We start from the raw sequence: 26956 nt of genomic DNA, 5'->3' as shown, positions 1-26956 counted from the left end.
TATTTTGTTATATGGGAATCTTCACTGATGCACTCCCTAAATTTCTAATGAGAAACCCAGCTAAGAAAGAAAGGCACCGTGCTGGCAAGAGCGGCTGCAAGCCCAGCCTTCCACTGGCACCAAAACAATTGCTCAGTCAATCCATATTTATTGATTGCCTGCTGTGTGCCAGGCTCTATGTTAAGAGCTGGGGATAATGACATTGTCTCTGCCTTCATGAAGTTCTCAGTTTGGAGAACGAGTCAGAGGCTAAACATGTATGTACAGATTTATGTGAGAGGGGCCAGAGGTTCAGAGGCTGTGGGACTTAACCCATGATTAAGGCAGATTAAGGTCATGGGTTAGGGAAGGGTCTCCCAAGCTGGTAATGGTTACTTTTTTAGGGTTTCTGCACCTGATTCCAACATTAAAGGAATGTTCTAATATTCTCCGCACCCCCCCAACAACAACAACAAGCAATTGTCAGATGCCTGCTGGTGTCTGAGAATTCAACTCCATTCTGACTTGTCTACCCAAAGATAGCATGAAATTCTACAGGTGAAGGATGCAGCCCTACAAAACTGCCACCCCTATTCCCCACATCAGACACTAACTGCAAGCCCCAAACTGCTACCCATGCTTCTGACTGACTGGCTACAGGCTGGAGGTTCCAAAGACCTCTTCCTTGAATTTGATTATTTTGCTAGACTGGCAAGCAGAACTCAGGGAAACACTTAGTTACATTTAACATTTTATTAAAGGACATGAGAAAGGATATAAACCAACAGCCAGATGAAGAGATACACAGGGCAAGCTCCCAAAGGAATCTCTGTCGTTGTGGGGCCTGGGGACCCAGTTTAGTGGTACATGGGGGCATTCTGGTTCCCCCAGCATAGAAGCTCTGCTGAAATGGGTCAAAGAGCTGTCCTCTGGGGTTTGTTCGTAGGCTTCATTTTACAGTCATGATTGACTACGCCACTGGCCATTGGTTGATTCAACATCCAGTCCCTCCTCCTCCTGGAGGTGGGGGTGGGGAGCGTGTAGAACTGAAATTTCCAATCCTCTAATCACAGGTTTGGTCCTCCAGGCAACCAGTCCTGCCTTTGGGTGCAACCCAAAAAGTCACCTCCATTAATAATAAGACACTCATTTCACCTTTATGGCTCTGAACCGTTTTCAAGAACTATGGATCAAGACCAAATCTATCTGAGAAACCAAATGATAATCAAATATACATGTCCTATAAATCACTGTATCTCAGTTCCCATTATACGTGAGAAGTGGACGACCCAGGGCAAAGAGTGGTGTTCTAGGCAAAGCAAACTCTGAGGCAAAGCCCTGGAGGCAATCTAGAGCTGTGTGGACAGAAAATCTGTTGTTAATTCTGAGTAGCAGGAGTGAAAGGACTGGAAGGGAAGGTCAGAGGCCAACAGAAGCCAAACCACAAGGCTTTGAAAATCACAGTGAGGAATCAGGACAATATCTGAAGGGCAATTGGCAGCCATAGAAGGGTTCAAAGAGAAGTGGATGTGATCTGGGCTGTTTTAAAGATGAAGACTCTGGGTACCGGATGGGGAATGGCCTGGAGGAGACAAATGGACATAGGAAGATCTTCTGAGAGAATGAGGGAGGGCCCTCTCTGGGGCTCGGAACAGCAAGGACAAGTCCTGCCTGTTCACCACCAAGCCTGTACGTCCTGCCTGCTTGGAGGTTGTGCAAATCACACTGGTACATCAGCAAGGAGTATCTCCTAGCCTGGGAACCACAGCTCCTTAGTTGCACAAATATGAGTAGAGTCTTCTGTGCTGACAGGGAGACTAGAAGTCTCATGCTCTATAGCCAGTTTTCAATCTCAGCAGGGCAGGAAGGCCCTGCCTGCTGTCGGGGTGAAACAGGAGGTCCTACCAAAAAGTCCTGTGCAGAGTGGGCCCCGTCACACCTGTGTGGCTGCCCGAACAGTCCTTAGGCCCCCACCCGGAGAGATGACTGGACTGGGGCCAGTGACCTGGAAGAGAAAGGAAGGGAAGGGGACCATCTCAGGGGTTACCCTGAATGTGACACAACTTATGCTTTTCTAGGGCGAGCTCACACCAGTTGGACATTAACCAGGTTACCTCCATTTACCAAAGGAAAAAATGTCCACCTACCCTTGGGAGAGATAAGACAAGCAACAACCCAGCTTTTATGGAGAAGATATTCCATCCCACATCTGATAGAAAAGGGAAATTTGCCAATTGCTATGGAAAAGAATAAGGTATTTTTCCTCCAAAACTGGAATTTTTTTTTTAAAGATTTTATTTATTTATGAGAGACACAGAGAGAGAGAGAGGCAGAGACACAGGCAGAGGGAGAAGCAGGCTCCACACAAGGAGCCCGATGCGAGACTCAATCCCAGGACGCCGGGGTCACGTCCTGAGCCAAAGGCAGACACCAAATTGCTGAGCCACCCAAGCATCCCTAAAACTGGAATTTCACTCTTAATATAACAAAAATTGGATGGGAATTCCTGTCCAATTTTTATGTATTTTTTAAAAGAGGGGGGATTTTACCGACATTGTAAATCAACAAGTAAAGCTAGAAGAAGACTCAGACCGTCTTCGCTCCCTGATTAATACACAGGAAGGGGGCACCTGGGTGGCTCAGTGATTGAGCATCTGCTTTTGGCTTAGGTCGTGATCCTGGGGTCCTGGGATGGAGTACTGCATCAGGCTCTCCACAGGAAGCCTGCTTCTTCTCTGCCTATGTCTCTGCCTCTCTCTGTGTCTCTCATGAATAAATAAGTAAAACCTTTTAAAATAAATAAATAAATAAATAAATAAATAAATAAATAAATAAATAAATAAAACAAAACACAGGAAGTTCCATGCCCTTTCCAGAAGGACATTGGGGCACCTACACTCACCTGGTGGGCCCTGTTTGGGCTAGGGTCCTCCAGCGGCACTTTGAAGGGCAGAGGCTGTGGGGTCTGCACTGGGGTTATGCTCTGCATCTTTTTTTCCGGTGGGGGAACCACAGGGGTCAAGGAGGGAGGACACTTGTTTTTCTTAAGAGTGTCTTCTGGAAAGAGAAGGAAGAGAAACAGAAACCGTGATTGGCTGTTCCAACATTCCAACCCAGCCAATGACCAGGGAAGCTGGGCTGAGGGGCGGAGCCTTACTCTGATTGGCTGATAATGGTAGAAGACAGAGTGAATGATCTATGACTGGGTTGACTGGTTCAGCCAGTGGGCCCCTCACTTACCCCTAAAACTGCACAGGCAGCGGATGCACTTGTAGAGAAGCAATGCTAGGAGGGCCAGGCCCAGTAGGGAACCCAGGACGATGCCAGCAATGGCCCCAGAGCCCAGGGGGGGACCTGGAAGAGACAAAGAGATGGAGGATAAGGAAGCAGGAGCCAGGGCTGGACCCAAGTTTCCTATTTTGGAACTCGGGAATTTGGGATCCCAGACTCCCAATTCATTTTGCATCTACTAAATCACTGTGGTGCGTCCGGCATTCTACCGGATGGTAATGATCCACTGATGAGCAAACCCGGATATCTACTCTCAGGGGGATTAATTTTTAGGGAAATCAGAAATGAACACCCAAATTAATAACAATTACAGGTGGCACTAAAAAGAAAGTAAGTGTGCTATGCCAGAAGTAATGTGCTAACATAGAAATAGAGTCAATCTTCTACAAAGAATCTGTTTCCATATAAGTTCACATTCACAGGCACAGAGAGTTAAAACGTAATATATCTTTTCAGGAGGAGACACATCTCAACCAATCAACTCAAGATGAGATCATTAGGATGAGCCGTAACCCAATATGACTAGAGTCCTTACAAGAAGAAGACAGAGGGACACCTGGGTGGCTTAGCAATTGAGTGTCTGCCTTCAGCTCAGGGCATGATCCCAGAGATCCAGGATCAAGTCCCACATCGAGCTCCCTGTAGGGAGCCTACTTCTCCCTCTGCCTATGTCTCTGACTCTCTCTGTGTGTCTCTCATAAATAAATAAATAAATTTAAAAAGAAAAAAGAAGACAGAGACACACACACAGGGAGGAGGTAGCTGTGGAAAGCTAGAGGCAAAGATCACAGTGATGCAGCTATAAGCCAAGGATTGATGGCCACTATCAGAAGCTGGATGAGGTGACAAAGAGTCTACCCCAAGTCTCAGAGGGAGCATGGCCCCAATTTCCCTCAGAGGGAGCACTGACACCTTGATTTCCGACTTCTGGCCTCCAGAATTGGGCGAGAATACATTTCTGTTGGGTCCAAGCCACTTTCTTACACTAGCCCCAGAAAATGGATACAAGCAGACAAGCGGGATACAATGCAACAAACTGAGGAGACAGCCCAGGAAAAGGCTCCAGTAGCCCCAACTCACTGGCCTGGTACACTCGGCTCTGTGATGGGGTCCCTGGCTGGCCCCCCAGCATGGGCAGGACACGGAAGACCCAGGTGCCAGGGTTCCGACGGGGAAGGGGTACCACGGCTGACCGCTCCTGAGGCCCCAGGGTGAGCAGAGAAATCCAGTCCTTGTAGGTAGTGGCTCGACCCAGGTCAGGGCCTTCTCTTTGTGCCTGGATCTCAAAATCACTGATCAGGGCCCCACGTTCCACATCCCAAGTAAGCACTGCTGCATCCTGGGCTCTCTGCAGCCTCCATGAGGAGATGGAAGGTCCTGAGGAGATTAAGGTGAAGGCTGGATTTATGGGTCCTAGAGGGGAGAGGGAAGGGGGCTCTGGACCTGGGCTCATAGGTCCTGAGGGTCTCCTGGGGAGCCTTCTACGCCTACAAGAGCAAGGGACTGAGGGGCTGGACTCTTGGGTCTGAGGCAAAAGGAGCTGGGGACCGAGTGGGAGGGAAGAGAAGGCTGGAGGTTCTGGGAAAGGATGGACTCACCAGTGAGAGTGATCTGGTTGCCCCCAGCACCCAGCGCCCCGCTGCACAACACGGAGTAATTTCCCAGGTCCCAGTCCAGACTGAAGTTGCTAATGAGGAGCCTGCGCCCATCTTGGCTGAGCCGCAGGCGACTCCCACCTCCTGGGGCCACAGGCTGCCCTGCCCGGGCCCAAGAGGCTCTCGATGGTGGAGGGCAGCCAGTGGCCTGCAGCACCACCTCCACCTCCCCTGACCGTGTTTCCTCCACTGTGGGATGCAGCAGCACTTCCCGAGGGGCCTCTGCAGGTAGAAGAAACCCAGCTGAGTCAAGACCTTCCCCTGGAATGGGAGACCAAGTCCTGCGCCCTTTGGTGAAGTAAATTGCTGTGAGACCCCAGCACTCTAGCCAAACAAGGAAGCACTGCCCATTCACTCACTCTCTCATTCAATCACCATTATGATTTCTTTAATAAAGACGACTTATTACATACATACTAGCAGCCAGGTTCTAGACTGCGGAACTCGTATTATTCTCAACCATTTATTGCACTGGACACGTAGGAAGGTGTCTCTTTCTGGATCCAGGAAAGAAATTGTGGCCCTTCTCCTGTTTGAGGTATGGGAAAACCTTAGTCCTTCTGTAGGGTTTAAGACACAGGAACTCTCTTTTCCGGGAGTTTCGAGTCTGCCTTTCTCATTTCCTAAAGGAGCTAAGAAATACCGCCCTCCCCCCCCCCCCCTCAGGAAACAGGAGAGGAGTCCCACCGGCTCTCACCCGGGGTGACAGTGCAGGTGCGCGTGGTCATCAGGTGGCGGGCAAGGCAGGTGACCGGGACGCCGCTGAGCCGGGGGTGGGCGGGGACCGCTGCCAGGAGCGCAGAGGCCACCGGCCCCGCGCGGACGCCTTCGGGGAGACCCTGGAACTGCAGGGAGGCGGCGGGGACCCCGCCGGGCCACGCGCAGCGGAAGCGCAGGCTGCGGTCCCCTGGACCGCCTTCGACTGAACACTGCGGGGACCCGGGAGGCAGATCTGTGGGGCGGAGGGAGATGCAGGGGTCAGCCTCTCTCCCTCCGCTCAGCCCTCCAGCCCCGCCTCTCCGCGCCGCACACCAACCCTTCGGCACCTGGCCCCGCCCCGTAGGCGCCGTCCGCGCCCCATTCTCCTGTCACCCCAGCTCACTCTCCCAGAAACTTCCGGGCTGAGTGGGCAGCTGCAGACCCCTGACCGCACCTCTTTCCTAAGGAAACTACATTTCTGCACGGATTTCTTTCCTTGCAAACATAACCCCGCCCCTTTCTTCCCAGTCCCGCCCCCTCCACCAAGTCACTCAGCGCCTTCAGCCAGACCTCTGCGCCCCTCCTGGTGCGCTCAGTCCCTCTTCTAAGACCAATCCGCCCATTTCTAGAATGATCCAGCCCCCTTTTCTTATGACTTAACTCCCAGGCAATTTATTTGCTGATCCCACTTACTGGCTCAAGCGCCCTAAGCCCCTTCCCTTTCTGGCCTCCACTCTTGCCATCCGACGCTCTGCTTAATTTGTTGAGACTCCTGCCCAGGAAACTCTGCCCTATTAACGCTGGCCCCGCGCCCTCCCTGGCCTTCCCGCCCCACCGGCCCAGTCCCTCGGGCCCCTGTTGGCCCGCCCCTTCCCCGGCACCCGCCCCTTCTACGGGGAGGCCCCGCCCACAGGCTCCCCACTCCACCCCGCCCCCACCGCGTTCACCCGCCACCGTGAGGTTGAGCAGAGAGCGGCGGCGGCGGCCAGTGCGCGGGTTCGCCGCAAGGCAGGCGTAGGTGCCGGCGTGGCCCGGGCCGACCGCGGGCAGCAGGAGACGCGGGCCGGCGGGCACCGCGGCCTCGGCCGGGTCGGCCAGGCTCCACGCGATGTCGGCGGGCGGCCGCGAGGCGGCGGTGCAGCGCAGGGTCACGTTGCTGCCCGCAGTGACAAAGAGGGCGGGGGCGGCGTCGCGGTCCGAGGAGATCTTGATGACCGGCGCATCCGGGCCGTCTGGACGGAGGAAAGGGTCCGGACCAGGAGGGGCGGGGTTACCCGGGACCCCGCCACAACCCCGGGGCGCTGGACCTCCAACCCCCCTCCGCCCCAGGGACTCAGGAACCTGAGCTCCCAGATCGCGGACCCGAACCCGAGGCACACCCACACTCACAGAAGACTCTGACGTCGGCCGCAGCCTCGGTGTGGCCGAAAGGGCTGCGGACGCGACAGGTGTACCGGGCCTGGTCGCTGCGCACGGGACGCATGATGAGCAGCTGGTCGCCCTCTGTGCGGATCCGGGGTGGTTCCGCTCCCTCACGGTCTGTCGCCTCCAGGGTGCGTCCGTCCTGGCTCCAGCTCAGCTCTCCACGACCAGGCCCCCACCCCAGGCAGCGCAGCCGGAGCTCGGCCGCCCCCTCCTCTGTCTCGGGGGTGTGGGGCTGCACCGACAGCTGGGGCAGGGGCTCTGGAGAAGGGAGCAGACTCAGGACCTGGTCTCTGGCCCCCTGGTCCCCTAGATCCAGGACTCCAGACCTCAGCCTTCACTCCTCCCACCCAAGACTTTGAGGCCCAGCCCTAGGGGTCCTCCCCCTCCCAGACCCATAAGTCTGAGTCCGCCACTCTGTCCTCTCAGAGACTCAGGATTCCAAGCACCCAGGGGTCTTGATCCCCAGGTCCACCTCCCCTCAAGAACTCCTGTCTTGACCCCCAGCCCCTCTTATCCCTCCAACCTAGAAGTGCTCTCTCCCCTGTCAAAGGACCCCTTCATCAAGGGAGAAAACATGGACAGCAGCCACCTGCCCAAAGGTCTGGCACAGCAGACCCTGCAGCCTGCACTCTGAGCCTCGGTGCCCACTTACCATACACACCCACCGTGAACTCCCGAATCTGCCGGGAAACCCCAGCCCGGATAACCTCAGCAGTGTAGAGACCAGCATCCTCCAGCCCAGCAGAAGCAAGTTCCAGGCCCCCTTGGGCCTGGTCAAATCGTAAGCGGTCTCGGTAAGCAGGGTCCAAGCTGATCAGGGGCGCCCCTGGCCCCAGGCCTCCTGCAGCCAGCACCTTGGAGCCACGGCGCCAGACAACCAGAGGAGCAGGAGGGCCAGGGCTGGGAATTGGAACTAGAGGAAGCTGGATGGTGGTCCCCACTAGCACCGAAAGAGGCCTCCCCACCTGCTGGGGGAAGCTTTCCCCTGGCTGGGCTCCTGCAATTACTTTGGACTCAGGTTTCTGGGCAGAGATTTCAAGATCATGATCCTCAGGGGAGGCTTTTGAACCTGGGGTCTCAATAAGTACTTCAGTAGCTGGGACCGGAGCTGAAATGTTCAAAGCTGGGGTCTTAACAGAGGAGGGCTCTGAGTCTTTGACAGGAACTTGAGAACCCAAGATATCAGAAAATACTTCAGAATCAGGGATTTCAGAGAAGGTAGGATCCAGGCTCAACTTTTGGCCCTCAGCAGAAACATTTGACCAGACGGACCTAGGCACATCGTTAAAATTTGAGGCCTCGGAAAACCATTTGGGATGAGGGATAGCAACCGTGGCATTTGAACCTGGAAACTGATCTGGAAGTTTCCAGCTGGGGAGGTTGATGTAGGAGACTTTTGAACCTGGGCCCTGGGAAGAGCTTTCTGAGTCCAAGGAGAAATTGGTTTGCTGAACTCCAGAAGAGGCTCCATGGGTGAGGACCTCTCTTCCGGAGGCTGCAAGGAGAGGAGGGGAGGGTGTTGAGGAGGTCCCGAGAAGGGGAACAGGTGGGAAGGGGCTGAGCAGGGGACTTACCCAGAAACAGGAAGAGCAGCAGAGCCCATGAGGTGTCCATGGTGCTGGCTGCACCTGTGAAGACACTGGAGCGAGACTCCAGTGCCTCCCTGGTCAACAAGTCTGACAGGACTGGTAGCTTCCTGGGCGGGGAAGGAAGCCAGACCCAGTGGGCGGTGCCAGGATCCCCCAACCCCAATCTAGTGGCAGAGCCAGCCACCCCACCTGACTGGTCCTCATCAGTTGGTCCCATATGACCCCTGCACTCCCCACACCCAGGGTGAAGATAGTGAAAGCTGCTGAGTCCCAGCGGAAATGGGGTAGCAAACCCATGGGGAAGAGAAGCCAGGAAGACTTCTTGGAGGAGGGTGAGGTGACCCTTTGGAGAGCCCCACTTCTGATGGCCTTGGCCTCAGTTCAGCCTTCCTTCTCCCCACCCTCTGGCTTTCAGTCTACTCTGTCCTCCCTGCAGCCTCAGATACCTGCAATTGCCCAAATGCTTCAACTCCTCCTATGGCTCCCTGCTGCCCTCAGAATATGTCTCAATTCGTTGTCTCCCACCCTCTCCTGAGACCTAGAGTTGCATCTCTGTGCCCCCCACGGCCTCAAATGCCCTGCATCCCACTAAACTCAGCATCTTCCCTCCAATACAACCCCTTCCTGGGCTCTCCATCTCAAGTGCCATTCCACATCTATGCACAGGTTGGGAAGACTTCTTCCCTCCTCTCTTCCCCCTCCTCTGCCCCTTCCTCTCCATTCCCACTGGCCAGACCCCAGCACAGATCCCATCCTCTCCTCCAGCCTCCTCCCTCCAGCCTCTGCCAGCCTATGGATCCACACTTAAACCCTTTCTGTCCCTGCCCCTCCTATGGCTCCCCTGTGCCCTCAAGAGACATCTAAGGGCCCTTTCAGACCCACCCACTCTGGCCACGCCCTCCACCCTCTAATTCTTTGAACATCCTGCCATTCTTCTGCGCCATCTCTCCCCTCCCAGATTTGCAGGCGGGTTTCCTACCTGGAATGCTCTGCTCGCTCCCTGCCCAGCCCCCACCCCCAACTTGTCCTGCAACCTCACCTGCTTAAGAATCGTAACAATAATTACCACTTCTGTGCCAAGAACCATGCAAAATGCTACCCAGGCATGATCTGCCCAAACACTTCCAAATGCCCTCAGAGCTGGGTGTCGTTATCTCATCTTACAGGCCAGGGGACCGTGGATCAGAGAAGTCAAGGGACCTGCAGGAGGTTGCACAGCCAGAGAGAGGAGCTGGGCTTTGGCTCAGGGTGGTCAGAATGCTTACTCCTTCTGAAAGCTTCTACTACCCTGAGCTCTGCTCAAGCTCCCAGTCAGTCATCTGAGCTTATCCAGGGAGTTCTAACCATGCTGATGGTAACAACAATGGTAATAATAGATTGTGAGCACTTTCTGTGTGTCAGATGCGGTTCTGGGGGAGCTACATTAATTCCCTCAAAACCTCATGGGGTAAGTTTTATAGCTTCAGGATGCCCGTAAATTCGACCCTCCTCCCTCAAGGAGTAGGGTCTATGCTCCCTCCCCTTGGATCGGGGTAGACTCGGACTACCAGATCAAGGGAGTACAGCAAAAGTGACCCCACACCAATGTCTGCATCTCAGCCTGCAGACTGGCATATTCCACTTGTGTGGTGGAACACTCCCTCTTGGGGGGCGCCTGGGTGGCCCAGTGGTTAAGCATCTGCCTTTGGCCCAGGGCATGATCCCAGGGTCCTGGGATCAACTCCACATCAGGCTCCCTGCAGGGAGCCTGCTTCTCCCTCTGCCTGTGTCTCTGCCTCTCTCTCCCTCTCTCTCTCTCTGTCTCATGAATAAATAAATAAAATCTTTAAAAAAAAAAAAAAAAAGAACACTTCTTCTTGGAACCCAGCCACCATATTGTGAAGAAACTCAAGCAGCCCCATGGAGAGGAATCATGGCCTCTGGTCAACAGTCAGCTCAAGCCAACAACCCTGGCCAGTTTGTGGGCCACATGACTGAATCATCTTGGATGTCAATCCTCTGGCCACTTCTTGAGACCCCAAATGATGCCACGTAGAGCGGTGAGCTCTCCTGCCAAGCCCTGCCCAAATTTCAGGTTTATGGGCAAAATAAATTATTGCTGGCTTACACCAGAGTTTTGGGGTGGTTCGTTATGCCATGCCAAACAACCAGAACACAGATCTTATTACTAACTCCACCTGAGAGAGGAGGAAATACAAGTTCAGAGAATAGGAACTTGCCAGGAAGTGGCCTGGCCAGGGCCTCCGGATCCAGACCCCAAGCCCTAACCACTACACTAAGCTCTTACTATTTTGATCAGCTAGATAAAGAAACTGAAGCTCAGACACCACATGTAACTCACTCAAGATCCCACAGTTGGTAAATGCGAGAGAGGCTCTAAAATCACCAGGTCTGATTCCAGACCCCGCTCTTTATTCCCACAGGGGTTTTGATTGTGGTATGTCTGTGTCCCAAACCAGAACCTGAGCTTCCAGCTTTGTCCTCTCTTGTATCCCGACTCTCAGAAGGGGCCTGGCACCTGGGAGTCCCCAGCAAAAACTCTGCAGATGAAAGCCTTTCTTCTTCCCACCTCACTGATAAGTGTCTTTCAAGACTCAACCAAGAAGCCACTCCCTGGGAAATCTCTTTGGCCCCAAGAGCCAGGTCAGGTGCCCCAGGTGGCTCCCAAGTGTGTGGTGTCACCTGTGCTTAGAGCACACAGCACTCTGCATTACAGCTGCCTCTGCCCATGTCCATTCCCCCTCCCCACCAACATGGAAGCTTCTCAGGGATTAGATGTGACTCACCTGGGTCCCCGGCATCACCCAGCACAGGGCCTGGCACACAGGAGACTTAAGTAAATGTCTGTTGAATGAATCAAGGAACAGGTCTCCAGGGAATGAGTTAACAGAGACAGTCGTCGAGAGGGTCATAGTTTTATTGCTGGGTTTTAGGGAAGGGGCTCAAATCCGCCCAATCTCCTTCAGCTTGGCCACCAGGTCCTCCACAGTCTCCACCTTGATGCCAGCGGTTCGCTGGGGTGGGTCCTCCACACTAACTATGGAGAGCTTGGAGGTCAGGTCCACACCCAGGTCTCCAGGCTTGATCACTTCAATCTTCTTCTTCTTGGCTTTCTGCACATGGGTGGCCAGTTTACAGGCTGCTGAAGGCGCTGCCCACCCTCCCACAGCCTCCTGCCCATGAGTGCCACATCTGCAGAACCAATGCCACTGCCTGAACTTTCCTGGACCTACCCCACTAGCCAGAACATCTGTGACCTCTTACAGAGCCTGGTATAGATCATTTCTATTGGCAGGGATGTCCTGGAAAGCCCTTCACTGGCTGAAGTACACTGGCAAAGTCAACCTTCTGGCAGTAATGACTCCATGAACTTTGGGCCGAGCCGACCCACTGAACCCACCCTGCTGGATGGATGAGATAACTCACTGAACCCATCCCACTGAAAGAGATGCCCCACTGAATTCTCCTTGTTGGCTGAGATAACTCCTTGAATCCATCCTACTGGATGAGATGACCCACTATACCCTTCCTATTGGCTGAGATGACCCAATGAACCCATCCTACTGGCCATGATGAACAGTGAACTCTTCCTTTTAGCCAGGTGATCCCTCCCTTTAGATAAGAAGAGCCTTAGATCCTCTCTCCTACCAGGGAGGCACTGGGTCTGCTATGCACTCACCCGTTCCCGGGCCCTCTGTGACCCGTCCACTAAGCGCTCACCATGATGTTGGGCAATGTGGCATAGCGGGGCTCATTGAGCCGCAGGTCAGCAGTCACCACAGCAGGCAGCTTCAGCCGCACGGTCTCTAGGCCCCCATCAACCTCCCGCTCCACTTTCAGTTTGTCACCTTCCACTGTCACCTGGGAGGCGAATGTGCCCTGGGGAGATGAGAGGATGGGTAAGGTTAACTCAAGGCAGGAACAGAGCTGCAGGTGTGCATGCACACAGGTGAGTGAACAAATAAGAGAACAGAAAAGACAGTCCTGCAAGGCAACCTGTAGACATCAAGTTCACAAACATGAGGAAGCCACAGAAAGGGATCTCAGTAATCTAGGGAAGATATCTTGTACTTTCCCTGGGAGCCAAGGTGTGGGTCCTAATGATTTGAACCTGCCAGTTAGGCTCCTTCCTACTATTAACCTAAATTAATAATGATGAACACATATGGAGTAGGAAAGGCACTGTTCTAAACAATTTACATGCACTAAGTCATCAGGCCTCACAGGAACTCTATAAGGTAAATGTTATTATCCCCCTTACAGATGAAGAAAACTGAAGCAGAGGAAGGCTCCAAAATGTGCTCACCATCACCCACCACTGTTAAATCCAAGAGCTGGCAGTCTGGTTCTAGGCTCGAGGCAGTGCTCCCACTACCCACCATTCTGTCCCCCAGCTCCCTTTGAGGTCCCTCTGTGGGGCTGACCACAGCTCTATGTTCACCTTGACCCTGGAAACCTCCGCTAGGACCCCATCTTCTTCACTCGGTGCCAATGCTCTGGCCAAGACCCCTCTGGCTCTCAGCTCTGAATCAACATTTCCTGATGTACCTACACCCTCTTTGTCCAACCAACCTGTTCTCTCCATTCACTTATTCACTAGACAAACCTTCCAAGCCTTAGCTGGAATGTTCCATCACTCCCAGTGTCATCTGAGTGCCTCATGAGCCAGCCCTGGGGATACACTGTGACCCCCACCAACAAGCTTTGGTGGGAGCTTGTTGGGCATCTATCCCGACCAGGAAGACCACCGGGAACCAAAGAGATACACAGCAGCCACTGGACCCAGGTGTCTCCTGAGCACAAGAAACGTGGCTACCATGATTGAGGGATAGAGTTTTTCATCTTACTTAATTTAAATATAAAGACCGAGGGGCGTCTGGGTGGCTCAGTTTGCTAAGCGCCTACCTCTTGATTTCAGCTCAGGTTATGGTCTCAAGGTTATGAGATCGAGTCCTGTGATGGGATCCTCACTTAGCAGGGAGCCTGCTTCTCTCCCTCTGCCCCTTCCTGTGTGTTCTCTCGTTCTCTCTCTCTCTTTCTCTCTAAAATAAATAAATAAATCTTTTTAATAAATAAATAAATAAATTTAAAGATTGACAAGCCAGATACATTATGATTGTAGTGATGGCTTTATGGGTGTACCTATGTGTCAAAGTTTACCAGACCATACACTCTAAATATATGCAGTTTATTGTGGGTCACTTAATCTCAATAATGCTGGTTAAAAAATAAAAGATACTCAATGCAGTCCCTGGAAAATTTTTAAGTCCATTTGGAACAACTTAGGTGTGTGAACCTACTTTTCCTTTTTTTTTTTTTAAGATTTTATTTATTTATTCATGAGAGACATAGAGAGAGACATGACACAGGCAGAGGGAGAAGCAGGCTCTCCACAGGGAGCCCAATGCGGAACTCGATCCCAGGAGCCCGGGATCACGACCTGAAGCAAAGGCATACGCTAAACCACTGAGCCACCCAGGCACCCTGAACCTACTTTTTCAACTGTGAATTTTAGGAATCTAAATTAAGTATTTTTTAAAATGTTTTATTTACTTATTCATGAGAGACACAGAGAGAGGCAGAGACATAGGCAGAGGGAGACGGAGGCTCCCCATAGGGAGCCCGATGTGGGACTTGATCCCAGGACCCTGGGATCATGCCCTGAGCCAAAGGCAGATGCTCATCCACTGAGCCACCCAGGCATCCCTAAATTAAGTATTTCTGATGGAATTTCAGCATCTGAACTGAGATGTGCTGTACATATAAAAATCCACCCTGGATTTCGAAGACTTAATACAAAAAGAAAAAAGAATGTAAAAAAAATAGCTCAGTATTTTTTATATTGATCATATGCTAAGAATATTTTAGATGTGTTCAGTTAAATAAAATATTATTGCAATTAGTTTTGCCTGTGTCTTCTTACTTTTTTTAATCTGGCTACAAAAAAAAGTTTGTTTTTTTTAAATTTTTAATTACCTAGGTGGCTTGTGTTTCTATTGGGCTGGCATAGGTGGGGAGTAGGGAATCTGACATTGAGGAGGGGATCTGAGGATTTCATAAGGGTGGGCAAGGAAGGCCTCTCTAAAGAGGTAATAGAGGTAATAACAGCAGGGACCTAAAGGAGAGAGTGGGAAAGCCATGAGGCAATCTGAGGGAACCATGTCTTGGCTGAGGGAACAGCAAGTGCAAAGGCCCTGAGGCAGGGATGAATTCAGTGAGGTTGACAAGTGACAGGGCAGGTAAAAACAGAGGACCAAACGCCCAGATGAGAAGCATGGTGTCCTGGCTGGGCACATCTCCTTCCTGCCCGCCAGAGTAGCCATCCTGTCTTACTAAGCCTGCCTCCTTCCAAAAGGACAGGAACAAGGGTGGCCCTGTTCTGAGCTCCCAGATCTGACCCCCAGCAGGTGCTCCCCACTCCAGCCTCACCTGTGGCCAGTCTAGAAATCCAGCTGTCATCTGCCCCGTCTGGTTACAGTCATCATCGATGGCCTGAGTGGAGAAAGAGAGAAGACTATATGACAACGGGTCTTTTCACATATCATTTGGGCCTTGGTCTAGATGGGGTTTGGCCAACATTTTCCAAATATCACCTAGTCTCTGTCACAGATACTGAACTCCACCTCAGTAGTACACAAGCAGCCACAACAATGTGCTTATATAAAGCAACAAGTGTGATAGTGTTTCAATAAAATTTTATTTATAAAATCAGCAGTGGTCATGGCCCAGTTTGCTGACTCTTGGTCTAGAATGATCCCATCCCCCCACTTGGGTCTGAAGATAGGCAGCCACTTGTCCAGGGGCACATAAGGACATCTAGCATCCTCAATGCCAAATAGGGGTCTTTGCCCACCATACAAATATTCATAGAAGCCAGGACCTGGGCCAGCCACACTGGGGAACTGACTAAGCAGGACCTGGGCCAAGAACGTTCTATCCCCTGACCCTAGTGATTGGTTCAGGGATGGGTACTTGACTCAAGCTGGACCAACGAAGAACCCTGAAAGCTCTTCAGAGCCCTGAAAGATTTGCTGGAATCTTTGGGAAAGAGGCTCTTTTCTTTTCACTGAAGGTGCTAGACTTGTGGGGTGTGAGCCTGGAGATGTGGAAAGTAAAGATAAGACAGAGGAACAGGGATCCCTGGGTGGCGCAGCGGTTTAGCGCCTGCCTTTGGCCCAGGGCACGATCCTGGAGACCCGGGATCAAGTCCCACGTCAGGCTCCCGGTGCATGAAGCCTGCTTCTCCCTCTACCTGTGTCTCTGCCCCTCTCTCTGTGTGTGTGACTATCACTAAAAAAAAAAAAGAAAAAAAAAAAAGACAGAGGAACAGAGCCTAGAGCTGACATGTGACCCTGGATCAAGCTATCCCTGAAGCCTGCTTATATAAACTAACAGGTTCACTTTCTGGCTTAAGCCAGTTTGATTCTGTCACCTACAATGAAGAATGTTTATCCTCTATCTTCTCAGTTGGAGGTTCTGGCCCCATGAACTGTCCCTGACAACCAGGACAGGCAGAAGGGGGGCTTCCATTGGCCATGCTGCCACCAGCAGTATCCTGGGGAGCTGGTGTGAGACCTGGGTCCTCAGAGCCCTGAGCCCTATCCAAACCATGCCTTTTTGGCCTGTTCTCTGATCAGGCCCTTTGCCTCAGCTTACTGACTTACACTGATTCCCTTATTGTTTGTCATGTCTTGTTCTCTATTGCCTGACTTGTGCAAGGCTGTGCACGACACCCAACAACCTACATAGACCCATCAGCCTCCCTGTATCCTCAGGTGCTGATCCAGCCTGCTGGAATCGCTCTTTTCCCGCCAGGGCTCAGTCTTTATACCTGAACCTCCTGTGCCATCTATGTGCCTCATCTTCTCTCCCAGGCTCTGATATTCTTTCTCAGCCTCTGTCCCTGAGTCCCTGCCCTTTGGTCTTTCCCCTCCCACTGCTGTCTATCTACGGCTTGGCTCTTCTGATGACCCTCTGCCCCCACCCTGAGTGAGGCCACAAGGTCTGTCCTCAAATAGGAGGGGGTGGGCAGGCTACCCAGAGGGTGTCACCTGCCTGGTCTCCTGAAAGAACAGCTGAGCCAGACTCACATCCTCCTCAGGTTGGGGGTACCACATAGTAGGCAGGGTTCCAGCTCCCCGTTAGCCCCCATGCCACTCCCAGGACTCCTAACCTCCAGTCTCTCCCCTTCCAATTCATTCCTCATGGCCTCAGAGAGGTCTTTCTGTACCCAGAGCTGATCCCGTCCCTCCCCTGCTCACAGGCCTCCGGAGGCTCCCCAGCACCCTCCAGAAGCCTCAGGTCTCTGCTGTAGCCCAGGCTGTCTGAACCACACGGCTGTCTTCCCCACACACCAAATCCCCGTGTCTTCCTGAGTTCTTTGTAATTCCTGATTGTTCTTCCAGGAGTGCCCCTCTGCGTCTCCCAGCCAGGCCCAGCACTGTCTGTACCTCCTCCCTCCCCCTCACTCCCTACAGCTCAAGCCCGGTCCCTCCAGCCACATATATCTGCTCTATCCATCTGTCTGCTCTATGTTGGCCTCCTATTCTTCCACACAGGCCATCACCACAGTGTCTCCGGGGCTCCAATGATAACCCCTAGGACCCCAGGAGTCTCTGGAGCTCCGATCATACCCCTAGGACTCTGGGGAGTCTCCAGAACTCCAATTGTACTCCAGAGGACCCTGGGAGTCTACAGATCTCCAATCATAGCCCCTAGGACCCTGAAAGTCTCTGGAGCTCCGATCATACCCCCAGGATCCCGGGAGTCTTTCTGCATCCATGGTCACCCTGCCCTCCACTCAGCCTGGGCCCCCTGTAGTCTCAGCTCCTATGTGTGTGTGGGGCGGGGGGGGGGGGGGTCACATTTACCTGCTTGCCCAGCAGCAGCAGGTCCACCTTCTCCTTCTCTGCCAGCTTGGCCAGGACCCGGGCCACCTGCAGGGGACCCAGGCGATCTGCCTCTGCAGCTGGCACCTCCACGTGGATGCCTCGGTCTGCACCCATGGCCAGAGCAGTGCGGATGGTCTCCTGCCAGGAGAAGGGGCTTGACTTGGCTTCCAGCCCCAAGGGGATCCCGGAGCCTGGTCCCAGTCCTTCCTCCCTCAGACCCAGGACTCAGGGCCTTGGCACCCTCTCCCCAGGATCTGGGCACCTGGCACTGGGCAGGCCCACAGCTGACAGCGATGACCTCTTTGACCAGCTTCTTCTCCTTGAGCCTCACGGCCTCCTCCACTGCGATCTCACAGAAGGGGTTCATGGAGTGCTTCACGCCATCTGTGACTACGCCCATCTTGTCAGGCTTGACCCGGATCTGCCAGCCAGAAAGGGAAGGGGCGGGGTCAAAGGAAACAGGCAAGGAGGCAAGAGGGGGACCCCCCCCACAGAAAGGGGCAGGGCCTTGTCCAGGGTTCCACAGCTCTGGAGACACAGCAGAGGAGAATTTCAGGTAGGTAGAGGGTCATCCTCTCATGGTCTCATTCAGACATTTGTTGAGCACCAGGGACATCTGACAGGCTCATCAGACTCTGTTGCTCAACTTGGGCCTGAGAGAACGTTTCTCAAATTTCTATTTCCCATAATCCAGTGTGAAATACATTTTATGATACACCTGAGTATATCACAAATGCATAACATATACTTATATATAAATATAAATATCACTGCAATGTGAGGTTCAGTGAATACTTAACCTTAAAAAAATTATAATAATAAATTAAAAAAAAAACAATACATAACCTTACTTTATACACCATACCCTGACATTTTCTACTCTTTCTTTAAATGTCAGCCTTCAGAATGCCTGGGTGGCTCAGTGGTTGACTGTCTGCCTATGACTCAGGTCGTGATCTTGGGGCCCTGGGCTCCCTGCGGGGAACCTGCTTCTCTCTCTGCCTGTGTCTCTGCCTGTCTCTCTCTCTCTCTCTCTGTCTCTCATGAATAAATAAAATAAAAATCTTTAAAATAAAAAAAATTAAAAATAAATAAAATCTTAAAAAATAAGATAAATTTTTTAAAAAGATAAATAAATGTCATTAAAAAAATAAATAAATGTCAGCCCTCTTGGGGGATTTCATGATTGACACATGGTCATGATCTAGTATGAAAAACACCAGTATCAAAGGCCTATTCTGCCAAAGAGGCAAACCCCGCTCATTCCTTTCCTCACAGGGTCCGTCTTTACTGAGCACCGACTGAATGTGGGCCCAGAGCTGGATTCTGGGGATACCGCCACGAGCAAGGGAGAGAGGCCCACCGGCCCTTGAGCTCCGGGTCTAGTTAAGGGAGGACAGTATAAACAACTAACCATCCTATTAGTTTCCACGTGGCTGCCATTCTAAATTACTAACCCAGTGGCTTGCTGTCTCACCACTCTGGAGGCCAGAGGTCCACAATCAGTTTCAGGAAGCTGCAAGCAAGTGTTGGCAGGGCACAGCCCCTCTGGAGGCTCTAGGGGAGAATCTATCCCTCAGCGCCTCCTGCTCCCTCTGCCTCTCTCTTATGAAGACTCTAGAGATGGCATTTCGGGCCATCCAGGATAACCTCCCCATCTCAGGAGGCTTAATTCAGCCATGACTGCAAAGACTCCACTTCCAAATTAGCTACCATTCATCCGTTCCACGGATCAGGGCCTGGATAGCCTGGGGGGGGCCACTTCCTAGCCCATCACATTCCTCTTAAAAGCCAACGGGGAGAATATTATTGGCCACCGGGCACTGAAGGAGCCTCAGGCAGGAGCCGTGTTCTAAGCAATTATCCTAACTCATTCATCTCATGGGTGACCGTTTGATGAGGGAGGAGCAGTCATTATCCCCATGGGCGGATGAGAAAACTGAGGCACTCAAGCAAAGTAGCTGGCTTGGTTTCTAGGACCCAAGCACTCAAATTCCCTGTTATGCCACTTGACAATCCATGAGGAAGTCTGGGGAGCTCTGAGAGAGGATGATGGGGGCCTCACCGAGTCTGAGGTTGGAGGCTATCATGGAAGGCTTCCCTGAGTCAGTGGCCCTAGAGCTGACGCTTGAAAGATGAAATGGAGCTGAATAGGGTAAGTGTGAAAGCGGTCAGTGGAGGGCAGAGCATGTGCAAAGGCCCTGAGGTATAAGGAGTCTAAGGAGGCCTGTGTGGCCACAGGAGTAGTCTGCCATCAAGCCAGAGAGCCGGGACTATTGTGATGGGCACAAGATGTCCTCATCCTAATCCCCAAAACCTGTGAATGTCGCCACCATGACAAAAAGGACTTTGCAAGGGGGATTTGAGAGGGGGACTATCCTGGGTTGTCTGGGAACGGGCCCCGTATAATCACAAGGGTTGCTGTAAATGAAGAGAGGTCAGTGGGAGAGGTAGTGTCAGGGTCAGAGAGACAGTGAGGACACTGTGCTGCTGACTTTGAACCTGGAAAAGCAAGGACGCGCATCACTCCGCACCTCCAGAGGGAATGTAGGGTTGAGGACACCTTGATCTTAGCTCAGCAGGCTCATTTCAGTTATCAGATGTGCAGAGTGGTAAGAGAACCAGTCTGTGTTGTTTAAAGCAACTGAGTTTGCCAGAGTTGCTAGAGCAGTAACAGGAAACTAACACAACTCTTAGGGCGCAGCAGGCTACAGAAGGGGAGCTGGGTCTCGATCCAAAGAACAATGATGATCAAGAAGCGAGTGGATCCAACTTAAGTTTTCACAAGATCACTCTGGATTCTTGGTGGAGAAGAACGGGAACACAGTAAGGGCAGAAATAGGGAGCCAGATGGGTGGCTGTTAGTCAACAAAATAAGTAATGACAGTGGCCTGGTCAGCTGTGCCAGCAGAGATGGAGAAGTGGATGGACTGGAGAAGCCTTTGGAGGTGGGAGTGACAGGGACAGAGTGGGGTTTCTAGAAGCCAGGGGAGGGGAAGAGGTGGGTTCTGTGTCTGAGAAGCCCATGAGATGCCTAGAGGAGCCTTGCTCGGGAGCCTGCACGATCCACCAGGATCTGGCCTGCCTCTCTCCTTCCCTGTGGCTGCTGCCAAGGCCTCAGCCAGTGCAGACCTGGGATGATAGCCTGGCCCAGCCGGGGACACTGGGACACTGTCTCTTTCTATCTTCTTACACATTTCTCTCTTCCCAGCCTGGACGTGCCTCATGGACCGGTAATACTGAGGCGGAGGAAGAGGAGAAAAGGACAACTATCATTTTCCATCACTGTTATTTCCTTTTTTAAAAGTCAGGGGCACCTGGGTGGCTCAGCCAGTTGAGCATCTGCCTTCAGTTCAGGTCACAAGCTCAGGGTCCTGGGATCAACCCCCACATTGGGCTCCCTGCTCAGTGGGGAGTCTGCTTCTCTCTCTCCCTCTGCCCCTCCCCGTACTTGTGCCCTCTCTCTCTCAAATAAATAAATAAAAATCTCTCTTTAAAAAAAAGTCATTTTAGCACCAAAATAGGCTCAAATTTCAGACCTGAATAAATTCACTCTACAGAAATCCAATTGGAAGAAACACCATGTTCCGAATCCATGCTTTTTTCCCAAACCATACCGTGGGGGTTGCACATGATCCCCAGAATTTCTTGGAATATGCCCTTGCTTGACTCTCACCTCCTCTGCTGTCCCTGTCCCACCTCCTCTTGTGTAAACCCTGTCCCTCCCAACTCTCCCCACCCCCTCTTATCCTGTTTAATTCTCACCATAGCACTGACCACCCCTGACAATCAACACACGCTGGACTTATTAAGAGTCAATTTTCTCCTCACCAGAATGTCAACTCCCCGAGGACACAGATCCAGAGCTGAACACTCCATCAGCTCTGTTCACAACTGAACTTGCAGGCCTAGCATAGTGCCTGGCACACTGCAGGCACACAGTTAAATACTCGCCAGACACACACATGAGAACCCATGTTAGAACCACTCAAGACTTGAAAATGGTAGGAAACTAAAACACAAAAGCCCTCTGGTTACAAAAATAAAATACAAGTCAGAGGTTTCCCCTTTCAACAGAAAAGCAGCCCCCACCAGCAAAAGGCCAGTGCTGGTGAGCCAGGGGCCAGTGGAGGGCGCTGGGCCTGCTCTTGCTCTGGCAGGACTCCCAGCACCAACCTCCTAACTCCCAAGGAGAAGGAGACAAGAGCCCTCCACACCAGGGAAATATTGCAGCTCATCTTCTCCATGAAAGACCCTTTAGCCTGAGTTGATTTCAAGCTTCAAAGCCACTGTTTAGTTAAATTATGTAAGTCAGGAAAGCAAGGTCAGTCTGAAAAATTAGTGCCAGTCTTTTTATTATTTTAAGTAACGAGGTTTTATAAATCAGAGATGATCATGAAGCTTCCACCCTTTCTCTTAATGGTGCAAAATATTGGGGCGCCTGAGCGGCTCAGTGGGTTAAATGTTTGCCTTAGGCTGGGGCGATGGTCGTAGGGTCCTGGGATCCAGCCCCATGTCCCGCTCCCTACTCAGAGGAGCCTGCTTCTCCCTCTCCCTCTGCCTGCCGCTCCACCTGCTTATTGTGCTCTTTCTCTCTCTCTCTCTCAGTCAAATAAATTAAAAAATCTTTTTTTATAAAAGTGCAGAACATTAACCTTTAACAAAAATAACCATGAGTCAGGCAGGCATCGCTCCAAGGGCTTTTTGTGTATTAACTTAATTAACTGTCCTAATTGCCTAGAGGTTAGTTACTGCCATGACCATTCCCATTGTACAGATAGAACAACCACAGAGAGGCCAAGCGCCTTGCCCAGGATCACACAGCAGGACCAAGGGGCCTAACTCCGAGTTTGACTTGGGAATCACAAGACTCTCCAGGACACAAAATGGGCTCTCAAGAGGTAGGGTAGCCAGTCCTTTTATTCATGGCCCACTGTATCAGAGCAGGTGTTTATAAAGTGACTTCCAAAAGCTCTCCCTGAGCTCTTGACACAGCTCAAGGACTTCTCTATGGTTCTGTCTTCTAGTTTTTTCCATCAAGCGAGTCACTCACTGGGCATGTGCTAGAGCTTTGGGCAGAGCACAGAGCACCCAGGACACACAGTGATCAGGACAGCCAAGGCCAGATAGGCAGATGGTGGCTAGGGAGTGATGACAGTGACAGATGACTAAGGCAGTAGTCAGTGCTCTGAGACCCTTCTACAGGAGACCACATGTGGGGCAGGCAAAGAGGATCAAAAACAAAGAGTTGACATGTATGACCTGAGGGAGGAATGAGGAGGTGCCAGCCTTGCCAAGAACCGCGAGGGGCCAGGAGATGCAGAAAAGGCCATGTGCTCCCAGAACCAAGAGAAGGCATGGCTGGTTGGAGTTAGGCCCAGAGGTCAAAACAGGTTTTCTGGGGCCTGAGGTTTCCAGTCTTTTGGAGTAGCCTCTTTAAGAATATGCACACCAGGGGCACCTGGGTGGCTCAGTGGTTGAACATCTGCCTGTGGATCAGGTGGTGATCCGGGAGTCCTGGGATCAAGTCCTACAGGGAGCCTGCTTCTCCCTCTGCCTATGTCTCTGCCTCTCTCTGTGCCTCTCATGAATAAATTTTTAAAATATTAAAAAATAAAAAAGAAAGAAAAGAAAAAAGAGAAAACGCACACCAAATCATGAAGGCAAAATTGATCCAGTCTCTCCCTGGGCCGTGAAAGAAACTCTGAAGGTTACGGCCTCATTCGGCCTCATGGAAAATGTATCCCTGGCCAGAACTGAGCATTCCTGGGTTGCCAAATGCTGATGTGTTAATACCCCAGACGCACAATCTCAGACATACACACAAACACACTGAGCAGAGCGTTTGTTGTGTCCTGAACAGATGAGCAAATGAATTTCTACTACCAGTTCTACTGATAGTAACCACACCCACTGAGTGCTAGCCAAAGCCAACAGTTACTGTAGGCCAGGCATTATCTAAAGGGCTAATTTAATTTTCATTGCCACCTGATACAGGAGGTATTACTGTCATCCCTATTGTAAAGAAGAGGAAAATAGGGCTCAGAGTGGTTAAGCAACTGCCCCAAGGCCACACAGCAGGAAGCAGACCCAGGCAGATGGCCTGGAGTCGGCCCTGAACTTCTCTTGCAGGGTCTCTGCTATCTCAGACAGTGGTGACTACATTAGACAGACTCTCCTCTCGACTCCTGGAGCTCAAAGCAGTCTTTGAGCTGTCTGGAAGGAGAGACAGACACCAAAGTGAGCAGTTATAAATTACACTGTGGAAAAAAAATTTTTTTTCAATTACACTGTGGATTGCAGGGATCCCTGGGTGGTGCAGCGGTTTAGCGCCTGCCTTTGGCCCAGGGCGTGATCCTGGAGACCCGGGATCGAATCCCACGTCGGGCTCCCAGTGCATGGAGCCTGCTTCTCCCTCTGCCTCTCTCTCTCTCTCTCTCTCCCTCTCTCTCTGTGACTATCATAAGTAAATAAAAATTAAAAAAAAATACACTGTGGATTGCAAAGCAGTAAGAGTATGGGAGGAATCACCACGAGACAGCGGACAAGGATGATGGGAGCTGCAATTTTAAGTCAGTGTCCAGGGAAGGTCTCACAAGGAAGGTGACATCTGAACAAAGGCTTGGAAGGAAGGGAAAAAGCCACACTGGGAACAGAGCAAATGAGACCCAGCACTGACCTCGAGGAGCTGCCATTCTGGGCAGGAGCGGTTGAGGGGGGGTACATGAGTGAACCAGGGGATCCCAATCCAGCATGGGAGCAGAGCTGAGAGAGGCAAGCCCGGGGGTGGGTGTGGGAGGGCTGCAGAAGTGTTCAAGGACACATGGAGAGGCCTGAGAGGGTTGGGGAAGGGGGACTTTCTGGAGGAGGTGACACCAGAGAATCACTAAACTTTGATACAATTGACAGGTCAGAGTTAGGCAGGACAAGGGAGGCACAAGCAACAGAGGTGGAGAGGGACAGGTACCCAGGCAGAAGGCAGAGTGGGGGCAAAGGCCCAAGGCAAGAAGGAGTCTGGTATGTCCAGAAAGATCAGGTGGGAGCTGTGGACACATAAAGGGTGAGGGAGGGACAGGGCACCGTGGATGGCAGAGCAGGAAGCATACACCCCGGGATAGGTCAGAGGCTGATACCCGAACTTTGTTCTCAGCACACACCTCCATGCCAGGCGCTGTGCTGGGTGACGCTGGGACCCAAAGCCCATCAAACTCGGGTCTGCCAGGTCAGGGAAACAGATGCTACCCAGGCATCTCAGGCCATGGAGACCAGGGCTGCGGCCCAGGGAGGCCTACGGGGGCAGAAAGAGCCTGAAGCAACAGCTACAGGTGGGAGGAAATCTAGAGAGAAGGTCCCAGGACGCCAAGAGCAGCTAAAGACAATACCCCTGCCCTTTGCTGCCAGGGCTGTGCTCTAGCTATGGGGTGAGAAGGGGAGGAGTGGCGCCTGGGTGGCTTGGTCAGTTCAGCGTCAGCCTTTGGCTCAGGTCATGATCTCCAGGTCCTGGGATAGAGGCCCGCGTAGGGCTTCCTGCTCAGCGGGGAGCCTGCTTCTCCCTCCCCTTCTGCCCCTTCCCCTGCTTGTAAGTGCACCTGCACACACTCTCTCACTCTCAAATAAAATCTTTAAAAAGCCGGTGGGGGTGGTGGGGGGAGGAGGAGGAGCAGAGACTGGAGCAGGACTTGCCTGCACTTAGATCCTGCTTGTGGCTGCCTGGAGCTGGGTGATCTGGCAAGTCACAGAACTTCCACAGGCCTCAGTTTCCTCACTGGTCCAACAGGATTCATAACATCAAGAAGATACTGAAAGTACTGAATGAGTCAGTCCCTGTCCCTGCAGAATAATCACTCACTAACCATTAAGCAGCTATGATCACTGAAGTTTCCATGCCAGGTCCGGCTCCCAGGCCCTCCTCCCCACCTCACTCCCCAAGCCCATAGGGGCCCTGGTTTCATGCACCCTGAGGCCTCTGGCATGCCAGGCCCTGTGCTGGGCAATGCTGGGGACAGAGAGGTGGAATCCAGTCTAATAGTGGGGACTGACACGGATGGGCAGTCACCATCTTCAGTCTGCTTAAAGCCAAGTATTTCAAGGGGTGCCTGAGTGGCTCAGATGGTTAATCATCTGCCTTCAGCTCACGTCATGATCCCAGGTCTTGGAATCAAGCCACACATTGGGCTCCCAGCTCAGCAGGGAGTCTGTTTCTCCCTCTGCTTCTCTCTTCCCCCTGCTCATGCTTGCTCGCTCTCCCTCTCCCTCTGTCTCAAATGAATAAATAAAATCTTAAAAAAAAAAAAAAGCTAAGTATTTTGAGAAACTGGCCTGAGAGGCTGTATCTGATTCACCTCTGCTTGGACCAGCTTTTCTCTGGGGCAAGCCAGACCCTCAGACACACTGCCCCCCAAGCCCTCTCATGGGGAGTGGGAGCCATTCCACCAGCTCAAACAGGATTTCATCTCTAGCAAGCACTTCTCCCTCCCTTCCTGGCTAGAGCCTCCTTGCTCACCAAGCGACTACGTAGGGTGAAAGCTTCTGGGTTCCCAAGTAACAGTCAACTGAGTGTGCATGTCCTGACAGGTGACAGTGTGGCTTGCGTGCAAAGCACTAGTTGGGCTGAGCCAGACGGACCTGGAGGGGAATCTCAGCTCTACCGCATTAGCTGGGTGACCTCTCTGCGCCTCAGTTTCTCCAATATGTTCCACAGGGGCCATGGCACCTCCAGCAGGTTAGAAATAGAGAAGGGCAACTCGTACTGCACACGATTATTAAGACAGTGAGTCCAGAAGTTGAGAAAAGGGCACGGGGTCATGAGCCCAGAAGGGCCGGGGCTGAATGAAGAGGGATCTGAAGTCTGAACCTCACAGTCCTTGATCTTTGCCCTCAGGTGTGACTTTGACGTTTGGGGGAAGAGCGGCAGAGATCAGATGTACGAGAAGACCCCCCAGCCAGTGACCCCGGAAGCACATGGCCGCGGGGTTCGGGGAGGTGGGGAGTGGGGCCCGTCACCTTCACCGCGAAGTCGATGACCCTCTTTACAGCCACGAGCGCGCGCAGCTCCGCCATCTTCCTGCCGCCACCTGCGGGGTCAGGGGGCTCGCTCGGCCTCCAGATCCAGACGTCCCGCCCCCCACCCCTCCCACCGCCCCTCTCTGCGTCTGCGCCCCGCGCCGCCAGCCAGTCAACCGCTGCGGTGCCGCCTCCGTCCTGACAGAGGACCAATCGGAGGCCCGGAGGGGAGGGGGGTGTGGCAAGAAGATCCGGACCAATGGGAACCGGATCCCGGAGAAAGAGGCGGGACCTGAGGGGAAGCGACAGGGACTCAGGGAAGGGGGCGTGGCCGGGAACTAGGGGAAAGGTCGTGCGCGTAGGCTGGAGCTCCCGCAGTGGAGCTCCTCCCGAGCCTTCTGAACTTTTCCCAACGCCTCTGCAA

General features: G+C 52.4%; 2 protein-coding genes across 7 annotated transcripts; both read right to left on the bottom strand.

The window, feature by feature from the left end:
• Nucleotides 1-713: 713 nt before the first annotated feature.
• On the bottom strand, nt 714-11563 carry VSIG10L (V-set and immunoglobulin domain containing 10 like). 4 transcript variants are annotated; one of them, XM_072769410.1, is made up of 11 exons: nt 11425-11563; nt 8624-9838; nt 7702-8544; nt 7014-7307; nt 6572-6856; nt 5623-5877; nt 4869-5147; nt 4351-4647; nt 3220-3333; nt 2882-3036; nt 714-1984 (listed from the first exon to the last, which is right to left on the bottom strand). In XM_072769410.1, exons 2-11 carry the CDS (start codon nt 8853-8855, stop codon nt 1913-1915), a joined length of 2826 nt encoding a protein of 941 aa, XP_072625511.1. In that variant the 5' UTR covers nt 8856-9838; nt 11425-11563; the 3' UTR covers nt 714-1912. The 4 variants fall into 4 exon arrangements, with proteins under 4 accessions (XP_072625511.1, XP_072625519.1, XP_072625501.1 ...); XM_072769418.1 differs by lacking the exon at nt 11425-11563 and having other exon boundaries at nt 714-1080; nt 1885-1984; nt 8624-10449; XM_072769400.1 differs by lacking the exon at nt 11425-11563 and having other exon boundaries at nt 8624-10448.
• On the bottom strand, nt 11538-26693 carry ETFB (electron transfer flavoprotein subunit beta). Of its 3 annotated transcripts, none has more exons than XM_072769441.1 (6): nt 26533-26693; nt 17792-17950; nt 17509-17667; nt 15068-15130; nt 12359-12517; nt 11538-11751 (listed from the first exon to the last, which is right to left on the bottom strand). In XM_072769441.1, the coding sequence occupies exons 1-6, from the start codon at nt 26587-26589 to the stop codon at nt 11581-11583; spliced, it is 768 nt and encodes a 255-aa protein (XP_072625542.1). In that variant the 5' UTR covers nt 26590-26693; the 3' UTR covers nt 11538-11580. The 3 variants fall into 3 exon arrangements, with proteins under 3 accessions (XP_072625542.1, XP_072625553.1, XP_072625563.1); XM_072769452.1 differs by lacking the exon at nt 26533-26693 and adding an exon at nt 26121-26451; XM_072769462.1 differs by lacking the exon at nt 26533-26693 and adding an exon at nt 25213-25323.
• Between the last annotated feature and the right edge of the window lie 263 nt (nt 26694-26956).

This window comes from Canis lupus, chromosome 1 (assembly GCF_048164855.1).
Source record: "Canis lupus baileyi chromosome 1, mCanLup2.hap1, whole genome shotgun sequence".
NCBI classification, from domain to species: Eukaryota; Metazoa; Chordata; class Mammalia; order Carnivora; family Canidae; genus Canis; species Canis lupus.
This window is presented reverse-complemented; position numbering and strand designations above follow the sequence as displayed.